The 14398-nt window shown below is 57.7% G+C and overlaps 2 protein-coding genes across 3 annotated transcripts in view; both read left to right on the plus strand.

Moving 5' to 3' along the window:
• RPL3L (ribosomal protein L3 like) overlaps positions 1-5057 on the plus strand; it is a 10394-nt gene extending 5337 nt beyond the window's left edge. Inside the window, exons 5-10 of the mRNA XM_026447547.1 lie at positions 1589-1775; positions 1871-2031; positions 2245-2346; positions 3121-3216; positions 3432-3551; positions 4158-5057. Coding sequence (XP_026303332.1) covers positions 1589-1775; positions 1871-2031; positions 2245-2346; positions 3121-3216; positions 3432-3551; positions 4158-4214 — 723 coding nt within the window. The 3' untranslated portion in view covers positions 4215-5057. The remainder of the gene's footprint in view (positions 1-1588; positions 1776-1870; positions 2032-2244; positions 2347-3120; positions 3217-3431; positions 3552-4157) is intronic.
• Positions 5058-5812: 755 nt separating this feature from the next.
• On the plus strand, positions 5813-10845 carry MSRB1 (methionine sulfoxide reductase B1). 2 transcript variants are annotated; one of them, XM_023189184.2, is made up of 5 exons: positions 5889-6026; positions 6763-7589; positions 7722-7870; positions 8223-8337; positions 9951-10845. In XM_023189184.2, the coding sequence occupies exons 2-5, from the start codon at positions 7583-7585 to the stop codon at positions 9980-9982; spliced, it is 303 nt and encodes a 100-aa protein (XP_023044952.1). In that variant the 5' UTR covers positions 5889-6026; positions 6763-7582; the 3' UTR covers positions 9983-10845. The 2 variants fall into 2 exon arrangements, with proteins under 2 accessions (XP_023044951.1, XP_023044952.1); XM_023189183.1 differs by lacking the exon at positions 6763-7589 and having other exon boundaries at positions 5813-6026.
• The last annotated feature ends 3553 nt before the right edge of the window (positions 10846-14398 follow it).

The raw sequence follows: 14398 nt of genomic DNA on the forward strand, positions 1-14398 counted from the left end.
AAAGAAACAAAAATCAGGCCCGGTGGCTCACACCTGTGATCCCAGCACTGTGGGAGGCCAAGGTGGCAGCCCGGGCAACCGAACGAGATCTCGTCTCTACAAAAAATTTAAACATTAGCTGGGCGCGATGGTGCGTGCCTGTAGTTCCAGCTACTTGGAGAGGGGTACTGAGGCAGGAGGATTGCTTCAGCCCAGGACTTTGAGATCAGCCTTGGCAACATAGGGAGATCCCCATCTCTACAAAAAAAAAAAAAAAAAAAAAAAAAAAGGGCAGGCACGGTGGCTCACGCCTATAATTCCAGCACTTTGGGAGGCTGAGGCAGACAGATCACGAGGTCAGAAGATCGAGACCATCCTGGCTCACGTGGTAAAACCCCTAGCTGGGCGTAGTGGCACGCGCCTGTAGTCCCAGCTACTCGGGAGGCTGAGGCAGGAGAATGGCGTGAACGTGGAAGGCAGAGCTTGCAGTGAGCCAAGATCGCACCACTGCACTCCAGCCTGGGCAACAGAGCGAGACTGTCTCAAAAAAATAAAAAAATAAAAAATAAAAACAAAAAAAATATGGGCATGGTGGTGAGTGCCTGTCGTCCCAGCTACTCAGGAGGCTGAGGTGGGAGGATTGCTTCAGCCCGGGAGGTTGAGGCTACAGTGAGCCTTGATCATGCCTCTGCACTCCAGCCTGAGTGATAGAGCGAGACCCTGTCCTTAAATAAAAATATAAAAAAATAAAAATCAGGCCAGATTCAGTGGCTCATGCCTGTAACACTAGCACTTTGAGAGGCCAAGGTGGGTGGATCACTTGAAGTCAGGAGTTTGAAACCAGCCTGGCCAACATGGGGAAACCCCAACTCTACTAAAAATATAAAAAAATTAGCCGGGCATGGTGGCACACACCTGTAATCCCAGTTACTCAAGAGGTTGAGGCAGGAGAATCGCTTGAATCAGGGAGGCGGAGGTTGCAGTGAGCCGAGATTGCCCCACTATCCTCCAGCTTAGGCGACAGAGCGAGACTCCATTAAAAAAAAAAAAATCTGATCAGATCACATCGCAGCCTGCACTTGGAAGAAAGTCCGAGCTCCCCACTCCCAGGCGCTGCCCCACACTCCTTGCTCCCCACCGTCTGGCCACACTGGTCTCCTCTCCGTCACACCAACTTTCCAAGACCTCCCCTGCCACCAGGCCTGTGCAAATGCGGGGTCCTGCTGCCCGGGGCCTCTCCAGTCTTTGCCCTGTGGCTCCTTCTTGTTAGCAGCAGCACCTCCTCAGAGAAGCCGCCCCTGCCCCGACCACTGCATGTGAAACACCAGCCCCCAGAGCCCATCAGAGCACTCTGTCCTCTCCAAGAGTTACCTGACTTCCTTCTGTCCCCCGGCGAGGCGGTGGCTCCCAAGGTGCGGGACTCCATCTGCCTCATTCTACACCAGATCCGCAGTGCCTAGCACAACACATGGGTTGCAGCCTGATCCTGGGGACACCTGTGAATGAATGCATGCGTGGAAGATGGCAGGGGTCACTGCTGGCCATGCCGTGTTTCAGGTTGGGGTGTGATCCCGTGGGCCGTGGTGTGACCTCTGGCCATATCCTGCAGATGAAACTGCTGCCCTTCCGGCAGAAGAAGGCCCACATCATGGAGATCCAGCTGAACGGTGGCACGGTGGCCGAGAAGGTGGCCTGGGCCCAGGCCCGGCTGGAGAAGCAGGTGCCCGTGCACAGCGTGTTCAGCCAGAGTGAGGTCATTGATGTCATTGCTGTCACCAAGGGTCGAGGTGTCAAAGGTAGGGTTCCATGGGGATGGCAGCTCCAGGGCAGGCTTCCTGGAGGCAGTGCAGACCAGCCTGGCCTCTCAGCCACCAGCCCCTCCCACTTGCAGGGGTCACAAGCCGCTGGCATACCAAGAAACTGCCGAGGAAGACCCATAAGGGCCTGCGCAAGGTGGCCTGCATCGGCGCCTGGCACCCCGCCCGCGTGGGCTGCTCCATTGCTCGGGCCGGGCAGAAGGGCTATCACCACCGCACAGAGCTCAACAAGAAGGTGCGTCCTCAGGTGGGGCAGGGGGACACTGTGTGGTCGGACCCCAGCCCTCAGTACTGGCCTCAGTGGGTGGGGTGCATGACCCAGACACTGCCGGGATCACGAGATGCCCACACCAGCGCTGAGTCTGAGCACGTGGGCCGATGGGCCTGGATGGGCTGCTGGCCTCAGAGGCCACTTCCTGCCCCGGCATGTGCCCCCTTCTCCTGGCAGATCTACCGCATCGGCAGAGGGCTGCACATGGAGGACGGGAAGCTGGTGAAGAATAATGCATCCACCAGCTACGACGTGACTGCCAAGTCCATCACACCACTGGTGAGGCCGGGAGGGGGCGACTGCCAGGCCCATCACACCGCTGGTGAGGCCGGGAGGGGGCGACTGCCAGGCCCATCACACCGCTGGTGAGGCCGGGAGGGGGCGACTGCCAGGCCCATCACACCGCTGGTGAGGGCTGGAGTGGGGTCAGGCTGGCCAAGGGAGCTTGATATACATGTAGGGGGCATGCTGCAGCCCCAACTGCATGCTCCCTGCCCCAGGGGCTCAAGATTTGTGCCCCACAGCTGGATGCTGCCCCCCTAGGCACACTGGACAGAAGACCTTGACAGCTGGGCAGTGATGTGGGACCCTTGCCTCAGTTGTCCAAAACATTTGGATGTAGTCACAAGCACGAAATCCCTGCTGCGTCCCACATCCTCCGAGCCTCCTCTGGAGGCAGCTTCCACTCTCGCTGCTGTCATGCGGGTGTGGAGTGCGGCAGCTTCTACTGTGGCCTGGCAGTCAGGCCACCTGGGCTCAAGCCACATCTCCAGGACTTAGCAGCTATGGAGCTTGGAGCAACTGACTGATCCTCAGTCTCCCCCAACAAAAATCCAGACTGTTAAGTGAGATAATGCATGAAAAGGACTTAGCTTGTGATTCAGATGCTGCCCTCAGTAGGGGCCACGTGATAGTCACCCCTACGCCTGGGGGCTGGGCACGGGGCTCCTGCCTGTCACAAGCCCCCGTGGGGATTCTCCTAGGGCCTCCCCCAGCTGTCCGCTAACTCGGAAGCCCTTTCCGGGCCTGGCCCCTGACCTGTGTTCTCTGCAGGGTGGCTTCCCCCACTACGGGGAAGTGAACAACGACTTCGTCATGCTGAAGGGGTGTATTGCTGGTACCAAGAAGCGGGTCATTACGCTGAGAAAGGTCGGCAGTGCTGGGTGGGCTGGGGAGTGGGTGCCTGAGGGCTGCCAGCCTGTCCTGCCCTGCGGCCTGCCACGGGGGGCATGGAGTGCTGGGAGCAGAAAGGGAGGGTTCTGGTAGGAACTAGGTGAGCAAGACCTTCCTGGTGGGGCTTGGAGGTCACAGCAGGGTGTGGGGGATCCCCGCCCTTGATGTCTACTTTACGATGGATCCCCCAGTCCCTCCTGGTGCACCGCAGCCGCCAGGCCGTGGAGAATATTGAGCTCAAGTTCATCGACACCACCTCCAAGTTCGGCCATGGCCGCTTCCAGACAGCCCAAGAGAAGAGGGCCTTCATGGTGAGCTCACTGCCCCATCCTTGTTTTCTCTGGGGCTCCGGCTCCACATCCAGCCTGCCCGAGTAGGGAGCTGGAGCTGGCAGGGACTTCCCTGAGCTCACCTGCAGGAGAGACTCTTTTTTTTTTTTTTTTTTGAGACAGAGTCTCGCTCTGTCACCCAGGCTGGAGTGCAGTGCCACGATCTCGGCTCACTGCCACCTCCGTCTCCCGGGTTCAAGCGATTCTTCTGACTCAGCCTCCCAAGTCGTTGGGACTACAGGCATGCGCCACCACGCCAGGCTAATTTTCTGTATTTTTAGTAGAGATGGGGTTTCACCATGTTAGCCAGGATGGTCTCGATCTCCTGACCTCATGATCCAACCGCCTCGACCTCCCAAAGTGCTGGGATTACAGGCTTGAGCCACCGAGCCCGGCTTGCAGGAGAGACTCTTAAGGGTCTATCTCTGGGCACTGATTCTTTAGAAGAGAAGGTCGGGGAGGAAGCAGCCTTGGGAGGGCAGCAGCAGCAGGGCTGGCTCTGAGTGATCTAGAGCCTGGCCGGAGGAGGGGGTGTTTCTGGCCAGACTCTTGTGACTAAGGCTCCTCCTACACTACCCCCTCAACCAGGGCCCCCAGAAGAAGCATCTGGAGAAGGAAAAACCGGAGACTTCTGAAGACTTGTAGGCTGTGTGGGGTGGATGAGCCCTGAAGTGCAAGGCACCGTCTGCCCCAATGTCTAATAAAGGCCGGAGGCAACTCTTCCTACGGTGTCTCAGAGCGCTGAGCAACTGCCCAAGCCTGCTGCCTAGACAAAGCCGATTCATTAAGACAGGGGAATTGCAATAGAGAAAGAGTAATTCACGCAGAGCTGGCGTGCGGGAGACCGGAGTTTTATGTTTTATTATTACTCAAATTGATCTCCTCGAGCATTTGGGGAGCAGAGGTTTTTTTTTTTTTTTTGAGACAGAGTCTTGCTCTTGTCGCCCAGGCTAGCTGCAGTGCCGGAGAGCAGAGTTTTTAGGGATAACTTGGTGGGTTGGGGGAAGCCAGTGAGCCAGGAGTACTGATTGGTCAGGGATGAAATCAGAGGGAGTCGAAGCTGTCTTCTTGCGCTCAGTCAGTTCCTGGGTGGGGTCGCAAGATCACAGGAGCCAGTTTATGGATCTGGGTGGTGCCAGCTGATCCCTCAAGTGCAGGGTCGGCAAAATATCTCAAGCACTGATCTTAGGAGCAGTTTAGGGAGGGTCAGAATCTTGTAGCCTCCAGATGCATGACTCCTAAACCATAATTTTGTGGCTAATGTTAGTCCTATATCTAGTCCCTAGGCAAAAAGGAGGTCTGCTTTGGGAAAGGGCCATTACTGTCTTTCTTTTAAAATATAAATTATAAACTGGCTGGGCGCGGTGACTCACGCTTGTAACCCCAGCACTTCAGGAAGCCAAGGCGGGAAGATCACCTTAGGTCAAGAGTTCAAGACCAGCCTGGCCAACATGGAGAAACCCCTTCTCTACTAAAAATACAAAATTACAAAATTAGCTGGGCGTGGTAGCACATGCCTGTAATCCCATCAACTCGGGAGGCTGAGGCAGGAGAATTGCTCGAATCAGGGAGTTAGAGGTTGCAGTGAGCCGAGAGGGCGCCATTGCACTCCAGCCTAGAGACAGAGTAAGAATCCATTTCATAAAAGAAAGAAAGAAAAAACCAAAAAACTATATACTGAGTTTCTCCCAAAGTTATTTCAGCCTACCACTAGAGATGAACAAGGACAGCTTGGAGGTTAGAAGCAAGATAGAGTCGGCTAAGTTAGATCTCTTTCACTGTCTCAGTCATAATTTTGCAAAGGCGGTTTCAGCTGGGCTCGGAAAGGCTGTTTGACCTCCAGCGTCTCCGGGCTTAGCACGAGGGACTGGACTGGGAGGATACGGCCCTATGGGTGCGCGCCGCCGCCTACCTGGCCAGGCGCCACATGCACCCCTAGCCACCAGCGCTCGCTGGGCGGCAGGGGCGGGGCCTTGGGGAAGCGGCCCAGGGGTGGTCCCTCCGAGTTTCCATGGGCGGGGCCTGCTGGGGAGATGCGATTGGACCGGCCACAGCGGGGGATGGGGCCTAGAGGAAACGGGCCAAGAGGGAACCCTGGAAGTTACTGATGGGCGGGGCGTGATGGGAAGACGGGACTGGACTAGCACCTTCGGGGGCGGGGCCTTGGGGAAGTGACCCAGGGGTGGTCCCTGGGAGTCACCGACGGGCGGAGCCTGCTGGGAAGATCGGATTGGGCCGGCCCTCAGGAGGGGCGGGGCCTCCCGAAGGCGGAAGCCGGGATTTGCACTACGGGGAGCTGTTGGTCCTCGGGAGGGGGAGGCGGACGCGGGTCCCGGCGGTCGTCGGGTCTGCAGCCTTGGGTCAGTTGGCTGCGGCAAGTGCGCTGCGGTTCCAGCGGCGCCATGTCGTTCTGCAGCTTCTTCAGGGGCGAGGTTTTCCAGAATCACTTTGAGCCCGGTTGGTCCTGCGGCCTCTCGCTGGGAGGGCAGCGCGGCGGGGGGCGCGTATTAGAGGGGGCGCCGCCGTCCTCCGGGGGTGACGTCTCTCCCAAGCTGGGAACGGCGGCGAATGTGGCTGCTGGGGAGAAGCGAACATGGGTCAAGAGGACTGCGGAGGAGCGGGGAGCCTGGGGGCGAGGAGAGTGGGGTACCCGAGGAGAGGGGGCCTGGGGGCTCACTGTCCTGGAGGAGACAGGCCTTGAGTGTGAACGTGCCGTTTCGGGGGACTCTAAGGGGTCGGGATACGTGAGGGTGGTACCCCTTCCCTGCCCCCTTCACTCCAAAGTGATGGCACTGGGGGAATTCGGGTTAGGGTCGGGGCTTCGGAGAGGCCAAGTTCTTGTCCAGGGCCAGCTCCTGTGGCCAGGGCGCCCCTTCGCGAGTTATCCCGCAGGTGTTACCGTGGCCCTTCCCATTCCCCGAGTCCGTGATCTCTGGGAGGAGTCCGGCAAGCATAGAATGTCCCCTTAAGATCCTAATGTGCCGGCCCGGGTGCCTCCCCACCTGCCCAGGGACTCCAGATTGGGGAAACAGGAGTGCTACCAGGCCTCTGCCAACAGCCAGTGAAGTTTGAGCACGCAGACAGGATGGGGTGGTTTGGGGCATGACCAGCCCTCCACACTCGCCCTGATGAGTCCCCTTCTGGGCTGGGCTCGCCTGGTAGTGGACTAATTTGGTAAAAAACACATCCACAGGCAAGTCTGAGTGCATTGGTCTTCCTTGGGCGGATTTGCCGCGTGTCACTCCTGTACGGGGCTGGGCTGTGACACAGGACCATCCCGGCAAAGCCCCCCCCAACAAGACTCTCTGGCTGTGGACTCCAGTTGTCCTCAGGATGCTCTGCCAAGCCAGAAACTCCACTTCCACGGCAGCTGCTGGCTCCTCTTTGCTTTCTTCTCCAGTTCCTGGGAAAGGCTGGGTAGTTCACAGTCTTCAGGGGAGGCTGTCCCCAGGTGATGGGTGAGAGGTGACTCAGCACCCCGGGAGGTTCCTGTTTTCAGTCCTTCAAACAGTTCTGCAAGTCAGTTTTGCAACTTTCCCGCCCCCTCCACTCTAAAGTGATCCTTTGTGGGTAGGCTGAAATCTGTCATCCCCAGCCCTCTTTCTTCCGGGGCTCCTGTGTGGCCTGGAGGCCTTTTCTCTGGGACTGTTCTCTTTTTGCCTGGAGAGCAGGGCAGTGCCTGGGTGTCCAGCTTAGGGCCTTGTTGGGCAGCAGGGAGGGCCACTTGAGAAGGGAGAGGGACCAGGTGGTGGGGCCACATCAGGGCCCCTGCCGTGTATGACCCTGGGGGAACTAGGGGAGCAAGGGGGAGCTCTGTGTCCTCATGGGACTGCCCAGGCTCCTTCACGCTGCACACGCTGTAGCTGGGTGTCTTTGCATCACCAAGCAAAGATGGAAATGTTAGGAGATGGCCCATCACAGGGCTATAAGAAGAATCAAGGGGATGATTGTGAAAGGTGAATCCTCTGGTCTCTGGCACATCTACTAAACAAGAGCTTAGCACAGCGCCTCCCATGGCAGGTGCGTGGGGAAGGAGCACAGCCCACCCTCAGAACGGGGCAGCACTGTCGTTGCGTGGTCTGTGGATTTGGGAGCTTGACCCCCGAAAGGCTGGAGCTGAGGACTCCACATTTGCCTCTCCTTCCACCACAGGCGTTTATGTGTGTGCCAAGTGTGGCTATGAGCTGTTCTCCAGCCGCTCGAAGTACGCACACTCGTCCCCATGGCCGGCATTCACGGAGACCATTCACGCCGACAGCGTGACCAAGCGTCCGGAGCACAATCGACCTGAAGCCTTGAAGGTGAGGGGCCCACGGGGGTGGGGGAGGGGTGGGGGCAGCCAGGGAGAGCAGAGAGCCAGTCCCACCTTCCTCCCTCTGCTTGCCCCGCAGCTCCAGGGGCTTAGAGGCTGTCTGCTCCAGGCCTATGGCCTCCGCCAGGGAGCTGCCACCCCAGGCTATCGGGAGAGACTGGCCTTCTGGTGCAAATGTGGGAAACAGGACAGGTTTCCTGTACGGGCTCCAGGACAAAGGTCAACCTCTTATGTCGGTGGTCAGCTTGGGAAATGGGCATGTGGGAAGGCCCCCAGTAAGGGCCTTCACTGCGGCTGTTTCATGGCCAGAAGCTCATGCAGCTGCCTTGTGATCTTTCCAGGTGTCCTGTGGCAAGTGTGGCAACGGGCTGGGCCACGAGTTCCTGAACGATGGCCCCAAGCCGGGGCAGTCCCGGTTCTGAATATTCAGCAGCTCGCTGAAGTTTGTCCCTAAAGGTGAGCTTGCTTTACACAGCTGGGGCCAGGCCTGTTGGCCTTTGAGCCCAGGCTGGGGGGCCCAGTGTTTGTGCCCGTCCACTTACCACGACAAGGTACACGGGGCCACCAAGTCACGCTGCCTGGGAACTGTCCAGGGTCCCCCCCAAAAGGTGGCTGCAGCACAGGGGCAAAGGCTGGTGTTCTGCTTCCTTGCTTGGTTGATCATGACTGTCCCAAAAAGGGGCTTCGGAGTGAGAATGTGGCAAATGGTTTTCCTCAGAGGCCTGGCCTTTCCCCGAGGCTAGAGTCAGGGGCGGGGCAGGCAGAGCCTGAGGCCCCAGTCTGTGCAGCCGTCTCCCACTGGCTGGGACTGGGGCCTTGCTTCTCAGCCGCTCAGAACCTGCCTCCTCCTCTGCAGAGTGGCCGTGGCAGCAGGGCCGGTGAGGACAGCTGCGTGTCATGTGCACCTGGGCCTGGCACACCATAATAGCTTGATGGATCCTCATTCTTTTTTTCTATTTTTGAGATGTAGTTTTGCTCTGTCGTACAGGCTGGCGAGCAGTGGCGCGATCTCAGCTCACTGCAACCTCTGCCTCCTGGTTCAAGCAATTCTCCCGACTCAGCCTCCCGAGTAGCTGGGATTGCAGCCACGCACCACCACGCCCAGCTAATTTTTGTAGTTTTAGTAGAGACGGGGTTTCACCATGTTGGTCAGGCTGGTCTTGAACTGACGTCAGGTGATCTGCCCACTTTGGCCTCCCAAAGTGCTGGGATTAGATTATAGGCATGAGCCACTGTGCCCGGCTCACACCTGGTTAATTTAAAAAATTTTTCTTTTTTTTTTGTGACAGAGTCTCGTTCTCTCGCCCAGGCTGGAGTGCAGTGGCCTATCTCAGCTCACTGTAGCCTCTGCCTCCCAGGTTCAAGCGATTCTCCTGCCTCAGCCTCCCAAGTAGCTGGGATTACAGGCTCCCACCACCACGCCTGGCTAATTTTTGTATTTTTAGTAGAGACGGGGTTTCACCATGTTGGCCAGGCTCGTCTGGAACTCCTGACCTGAGGTGATCCGCCTGCCTCAGCCTCCCAAAGTGCTGGGATTATAGGCGTGAGCTACCACACCCGGCCACTTTTTAACATTTTTTATAGAGATGGGGGTCTCACTATGTTGCCCAGGCTGGTCTTGACCTCCTCTGGGCCTTGGCCTCCCAAGGTGCTGGGATTACAAGCTTGAGCCACCGTGCCTGGCCTGAAATGGGGTTGTTAACAGCACACACTCATGGCCATCACCGTGCTGTGGGGTTGAGCAAGCAGCCTGTCAGGGCCTGGCGCGTGGTAAACCTGCGATATTTTCGTCCTTTTGTTGTAATTTGTCTTCCATGTGAGTGGAGGAAGAAGAGATTATGAGTTCTCCTGTGGATCTCGGAACAAAATGGGGTACACAGACTCCTCTGAGTTGGGTATCTGGTCCTTTCAGCTCCCCTGTGGCCTGCAGGCCAGGGCAGAGTGTGAAAGCGCAGGGAACGGGGTCTGAAGCTCCGCCTTGCAGTGACTTGCTTTCTGTCCCTCCTTGCTTTCTGCCCCCGCTGGCTTTCTGCCCCTTCTGGCTTTCCACCCCCGCTCCTTTCTTTCAGGCAAAGAAACGTCTGCCTCCCAGGGGCACTAGGCGGGCAGCCCACACCCACCCAAGATGGCCACCTCACCGAGGCCACACGCTGGCCACTCCACCTTGGAGTTGGAACCCTGGGCATCGAGACAGGAAGGCAGGGCGCAGTGGCTGAAACATCAGGATGCTCCCAAGGCCCCAGCTCTGAACAAGACCTTCTTGTTTCTTGGAAAAGACCCTCATTTGCTGATGGTTCATGCCTTCTGCTGGGACAGGCCTGGGCTGCACAGCCACACTGTCGGCTGACTTAGCCCCCTGCTCAGTCTAGGTGCCTCCAGGAGGTGATCCCTGGGTGCAGCTGGTCTCTGAATGACGTTACACCCTCACCTTCTTTCCCTGGCCCTGTCTCTGGACTCTCCTCCGTGAGGCCAATTCCAAGACAGACTGTGGTCCTCACTGAAGCCTAGGCTCACATCTCCCAGGCTGCTTAGGAGACAGAATGGAAACGGAGGCCGCCCCTGCCAGCCGCCCTGGCCCTGGTCACTGCATGATCTGCTCTGGTCAAACCCTTCCAGGCCAGCCAGGGTGGGGATGGTGTGTGACCTGCTGGGAAGGCAGGCTGATGGGGCAGACCCCTGGCCTCTCGTCCACGAGGGAAGAAACCTAAACCCTGTTTGACAATCTGCGCGGAAGTAGCTTGCCTCACTCGTGCTGAGGAAAGCGGCTGTTGCTCCGTGACTCTAACCAGCACAGGGCTGGGGCCTGCAGGGACGCCCTTCCCAAGGTGTGGCGACTGTGCCTCACTGTACATGCTCGGAGGCCTGGCCGTACAGGAGGGTGGGTGATGCTGAAGTCAGTCCCCATCTTAAGTAATTACTTTCTGTAATAATCAGGTGGAAATCAATAAACAAATGAAACATTCAGATGTACTGTCTTTTTTTTTTTTTGAGATGGGGTGGGGTCTTGCTCTGACATCCAGGCTGGAGTGCAGTGGTACCGCATGGCTCACTGCAGCATTGACCTCGTGGGTTCGAGCGATTCTCCCACCTCAGCCTCCCAAGTAACTGTGACCACAGGTGGGCACCGCCACGCTGGATAATTTTTACATTTTTTGTAGAGATGGGGTCTCACTATGTTGCTGAGGCTGGTCTTGAACTCCTGGACTCAAGTGATTCTCCCACCTTGGCCTCCCAAAATGCTGGGATTACACATGTAAGCCACCTTGCCCCGGCCCAGCTATTAACAACATCAGAGATGCCAGAACATCAGTGTCAGGCCTTTATATAGTTAAAAAAGCCAAGCGCAGTGGCTCATGCCTATAATCCTAGCACTTTGGGAGGCCGAGGCGGGCGGATCACCTGAGGTCAGGGGTTTATGACCAGCCTGGCCAACATGGGGAAACCCCATTTCTACTAAAAAAACCCACGAAAATTAGCTGGGTGTGGTGGCGCACGCCTGTAATCCTGGCTACTCCGGAGGCTGAGGTGGGAGAATCGCTTGAACCCAGGAGGCAGAGGTTGCAGTGAGATAAAATCCTGCCACTGCATTCCAGCCTGGGCAACAGAGACTGTGCCTCAAAAAAAACAACAACAACAAAAAAAAAACAAAACCCAAAAAACCTTTTTTTTTTGCAAATATTTACTGAGTATCCTTTCAGTAAATATTTGCAACAACAACAACAACAAAAAAATATATATATGGCTGGGGATGCAGCTGTGAACAAGATAGATCAGGCCCCGCCCTCAAGGTCTCACAGTGTAGCTGAGATCACGCCACTGCACCCCAGCCTGGGCGACAGCGAGACTCCATCTCAAACAACCAACCAACCAACAACAACAAAACAACCCGTCTCCAAAGAAAAACCCAGAACGATGGTCCTCAATGAATTCCCAGACTGCAGCCAGGTTACAGACCCAAAACCTCCATTCAGACCCACACCGCTGAATGGAGGGGGCCAGGGTGCCTTGAGGAAGGACCCCCCCAAATTTATCCTGTTCGCCTTTTCCCAGTCTTCTCCAAAGGGATCTCTGTGGCTGTGCACTGGGGAAAAGGAGATCATGAGACCTTCTGGGGACTCCTGGATGTGGGCTCTGAACCGACGCTAACTCTGGAGTCAAACGTCACTGGGTCAGGGCAGGGGCTTATGAAGGCCCAGTGACGGAGGGAGCGTTGACTTGGGTCCGATCCCAGTGGGCCTGTCCCGTGGTCATACCCGGTTCCGGGTGTACAAATGGAAGAGGCACCCTCAAATGGAAGGCAGCGTCCCCCCACAGGAGGGGCAGCACCGGTGGTGCAGGGTCACAGTGGAGACCAGGGAGAGGCCAGCCGTGCTGCTAGCCCCTTCAGCCTGCTCACCCCTCACAGAGCTGACTCTCACCTGCCGGCCCCTCCCCAGCCCCGTCTAATGGTCCCTGCTCTGATGTGGAGTCAGTGGCCATTGCAGAGGCCACTGGCTTCCTTGCTGGCCTTGGACTCCCTGCGTGACCCTGATCTTGGGTGGGACATTCGACCTTCCTCTTTTTGTGCGTCCCTTAGTGGCACCCAGCCTGTCTCCCTGTTGGATGAGGGCATAGGAGAGCCACCCGGGGCGGGCAGAGGATGCTACAGATGCATGGGTGCTGCGTGCATTGCCCGGTGGGTCAGAGGCCTGACTCCTGGCACTGCTGGCCAGTGGGCTCTCGGTCTAGAGATGGGTGTGCATGGGGGCGGGTGTTGGGAGGAGTCTGCGTTGATGAAAGCACCAAGGGCCCCTCAGAGAGGACCCCATCCAGGAGGGGCTTCCTGCTGCTTGCCCCTCCCCACCATGTGCTGTGGCAGCCTCCTGTTCTAGCAAATGTCTCCATCTCTGCCCTGCTGGGGACTGGAACTGAGCGTAGCTGCCAGAATCTCCCTTGAGCTGTGGAGAGCAGCGGGGGAGGGTCTCTCAACCCCTGATTCCAGCTCCCACCCATGCCCTGACTTTTTTTTTTATTTTTTATTTTTGAGACGGAGTCTTAGGCTGGAGTGCAGTGGCCGGATCTCGGCTCACTGCAAGCTCTGCCTCCCGGGTTTACGCCATTCTCCTGCCTCAGCCTCCTGAGTAGCTGGGACTACAGGTGACCGTCACCTCGCCCGGCTAGTTTTTTGTATTTTTTAGTAGAGATGGGGTTTCACCGTGTTCGCCAGGATGGTCTCGATCTCCTGACCTCGTGATCGGCCCGTCTCGGCCTCCCAAGGTGCTGGGATTACAGGCTTGAGCCACCGCGCCCAGCCCATGCCCTGACTTTTTTACACCTGGACCCCAGTGTGTCTGACTCTGGCCACCGGTTAAAGTGGAGCCCGCTCTGGGGCTGCCCTGGCCACCCAACATCTCCATTGGCTCTCGGGCACTATCCCAGCCCAGCCTGTGGCCTGCCCACCCCCTAGTCCAGCAGGTGAGAGCAGGCCCGCTGCAGCCACTGACCCCAGTGCAGCAGGTACTCTCCTTAGCCTCATTCTTCTGGGAAGACAAGGAGGACTCAGAGAATGCGGTGATTAGTCTGAGGCCACACAGCTGGGAGAAGCCCTATGTCCTCTGCCACCGGGGACCTGAGCCACTCCAGGCCACATGTGGCCAGCCGCCAGTGGCCTCTTACCAGGTTCCTTGTCTTGCCATGCCGGGTCAGTTGGTGATGGTGAGTCTGGCAGGGGGTGCACAGGGCTCCCAATACTGTTCCAGGCAGCCAGTTCAGGTCCTCTATGCCCACACCTGCCCCTTTCTGCTTCTCCCTGCAGGAGGAGCAGTGGCTCTGGGAAGGGCTCTGCGGGCAGGCCCTGTGGAAGGTGGCTCTGCTGTGGCAGGGAGGGAGCTGCTGAGTGGGCAGTGGACTTCCCAGGCATGGCGCCAGGCAGGGGCCTGGGCTGTTCTGCCGTCTCCCAGCACTCCCTGCTCTGCATCTGGAGCCAGCGTGTCCCCAAGAGTGGACTCAGGCCCAAGAGCAGACTGGCCTTCACCTGCAAACTGGGCCCCCGTGTGCAGGGCTGTGTCCCCAGGGCTGTCTACCAGGCTCAGCCTGTAGCTGGGTGACTGGAGGCCTGCTGGTGCCTGGGGATCTCAGACACAGCAGTGCAGGGGTGGTGATCCTGGTGGGGGCTGGGGAGTAGTGCCTCCTGCCTGCATCCCAGGGCCCCAGGCTCATCCAAATATCCATGTTAAGAGAGGTGTGGGCCGGGCGCGGTGGCTCAAGCCTGTAATCCCAGCACTTTGGGAGGCCGAGACGGGCAGATCATGAGGTCAGCAGATCGAGACCATCCTGGCTAACACGGTGAAACCCCGTCTCTACTAAAAATACAAAAAACTAGCCGGGTGAGGTGGCGGGCGCCTATAGTCCCAGCTACTCGGGAGGCTGAGGCAGGAGAATGGCGTGAACCCGAAAGGCGGAGCTTGCAGTGAGCTGAGATCCGGCCACTGCACTCCAGTTTGGGCTACAGAGCAAGACTTGGTCTCAAAAAAAAAAA

This window comes from Piliocolobus tephrosceles, chromosome 17, assembly GCF_002776525.5.
Source record: "Piliocolobus tephrosceles isolate RC106 chromosome 17, ASM277652v3, whole genome shotgun sequence".
NCBI lineage: Eukaryota > Metazoa > Chordata > Mammalia > Primates > Cercopithecidae > Piliocolobus > Piliocolobus tephrosceles.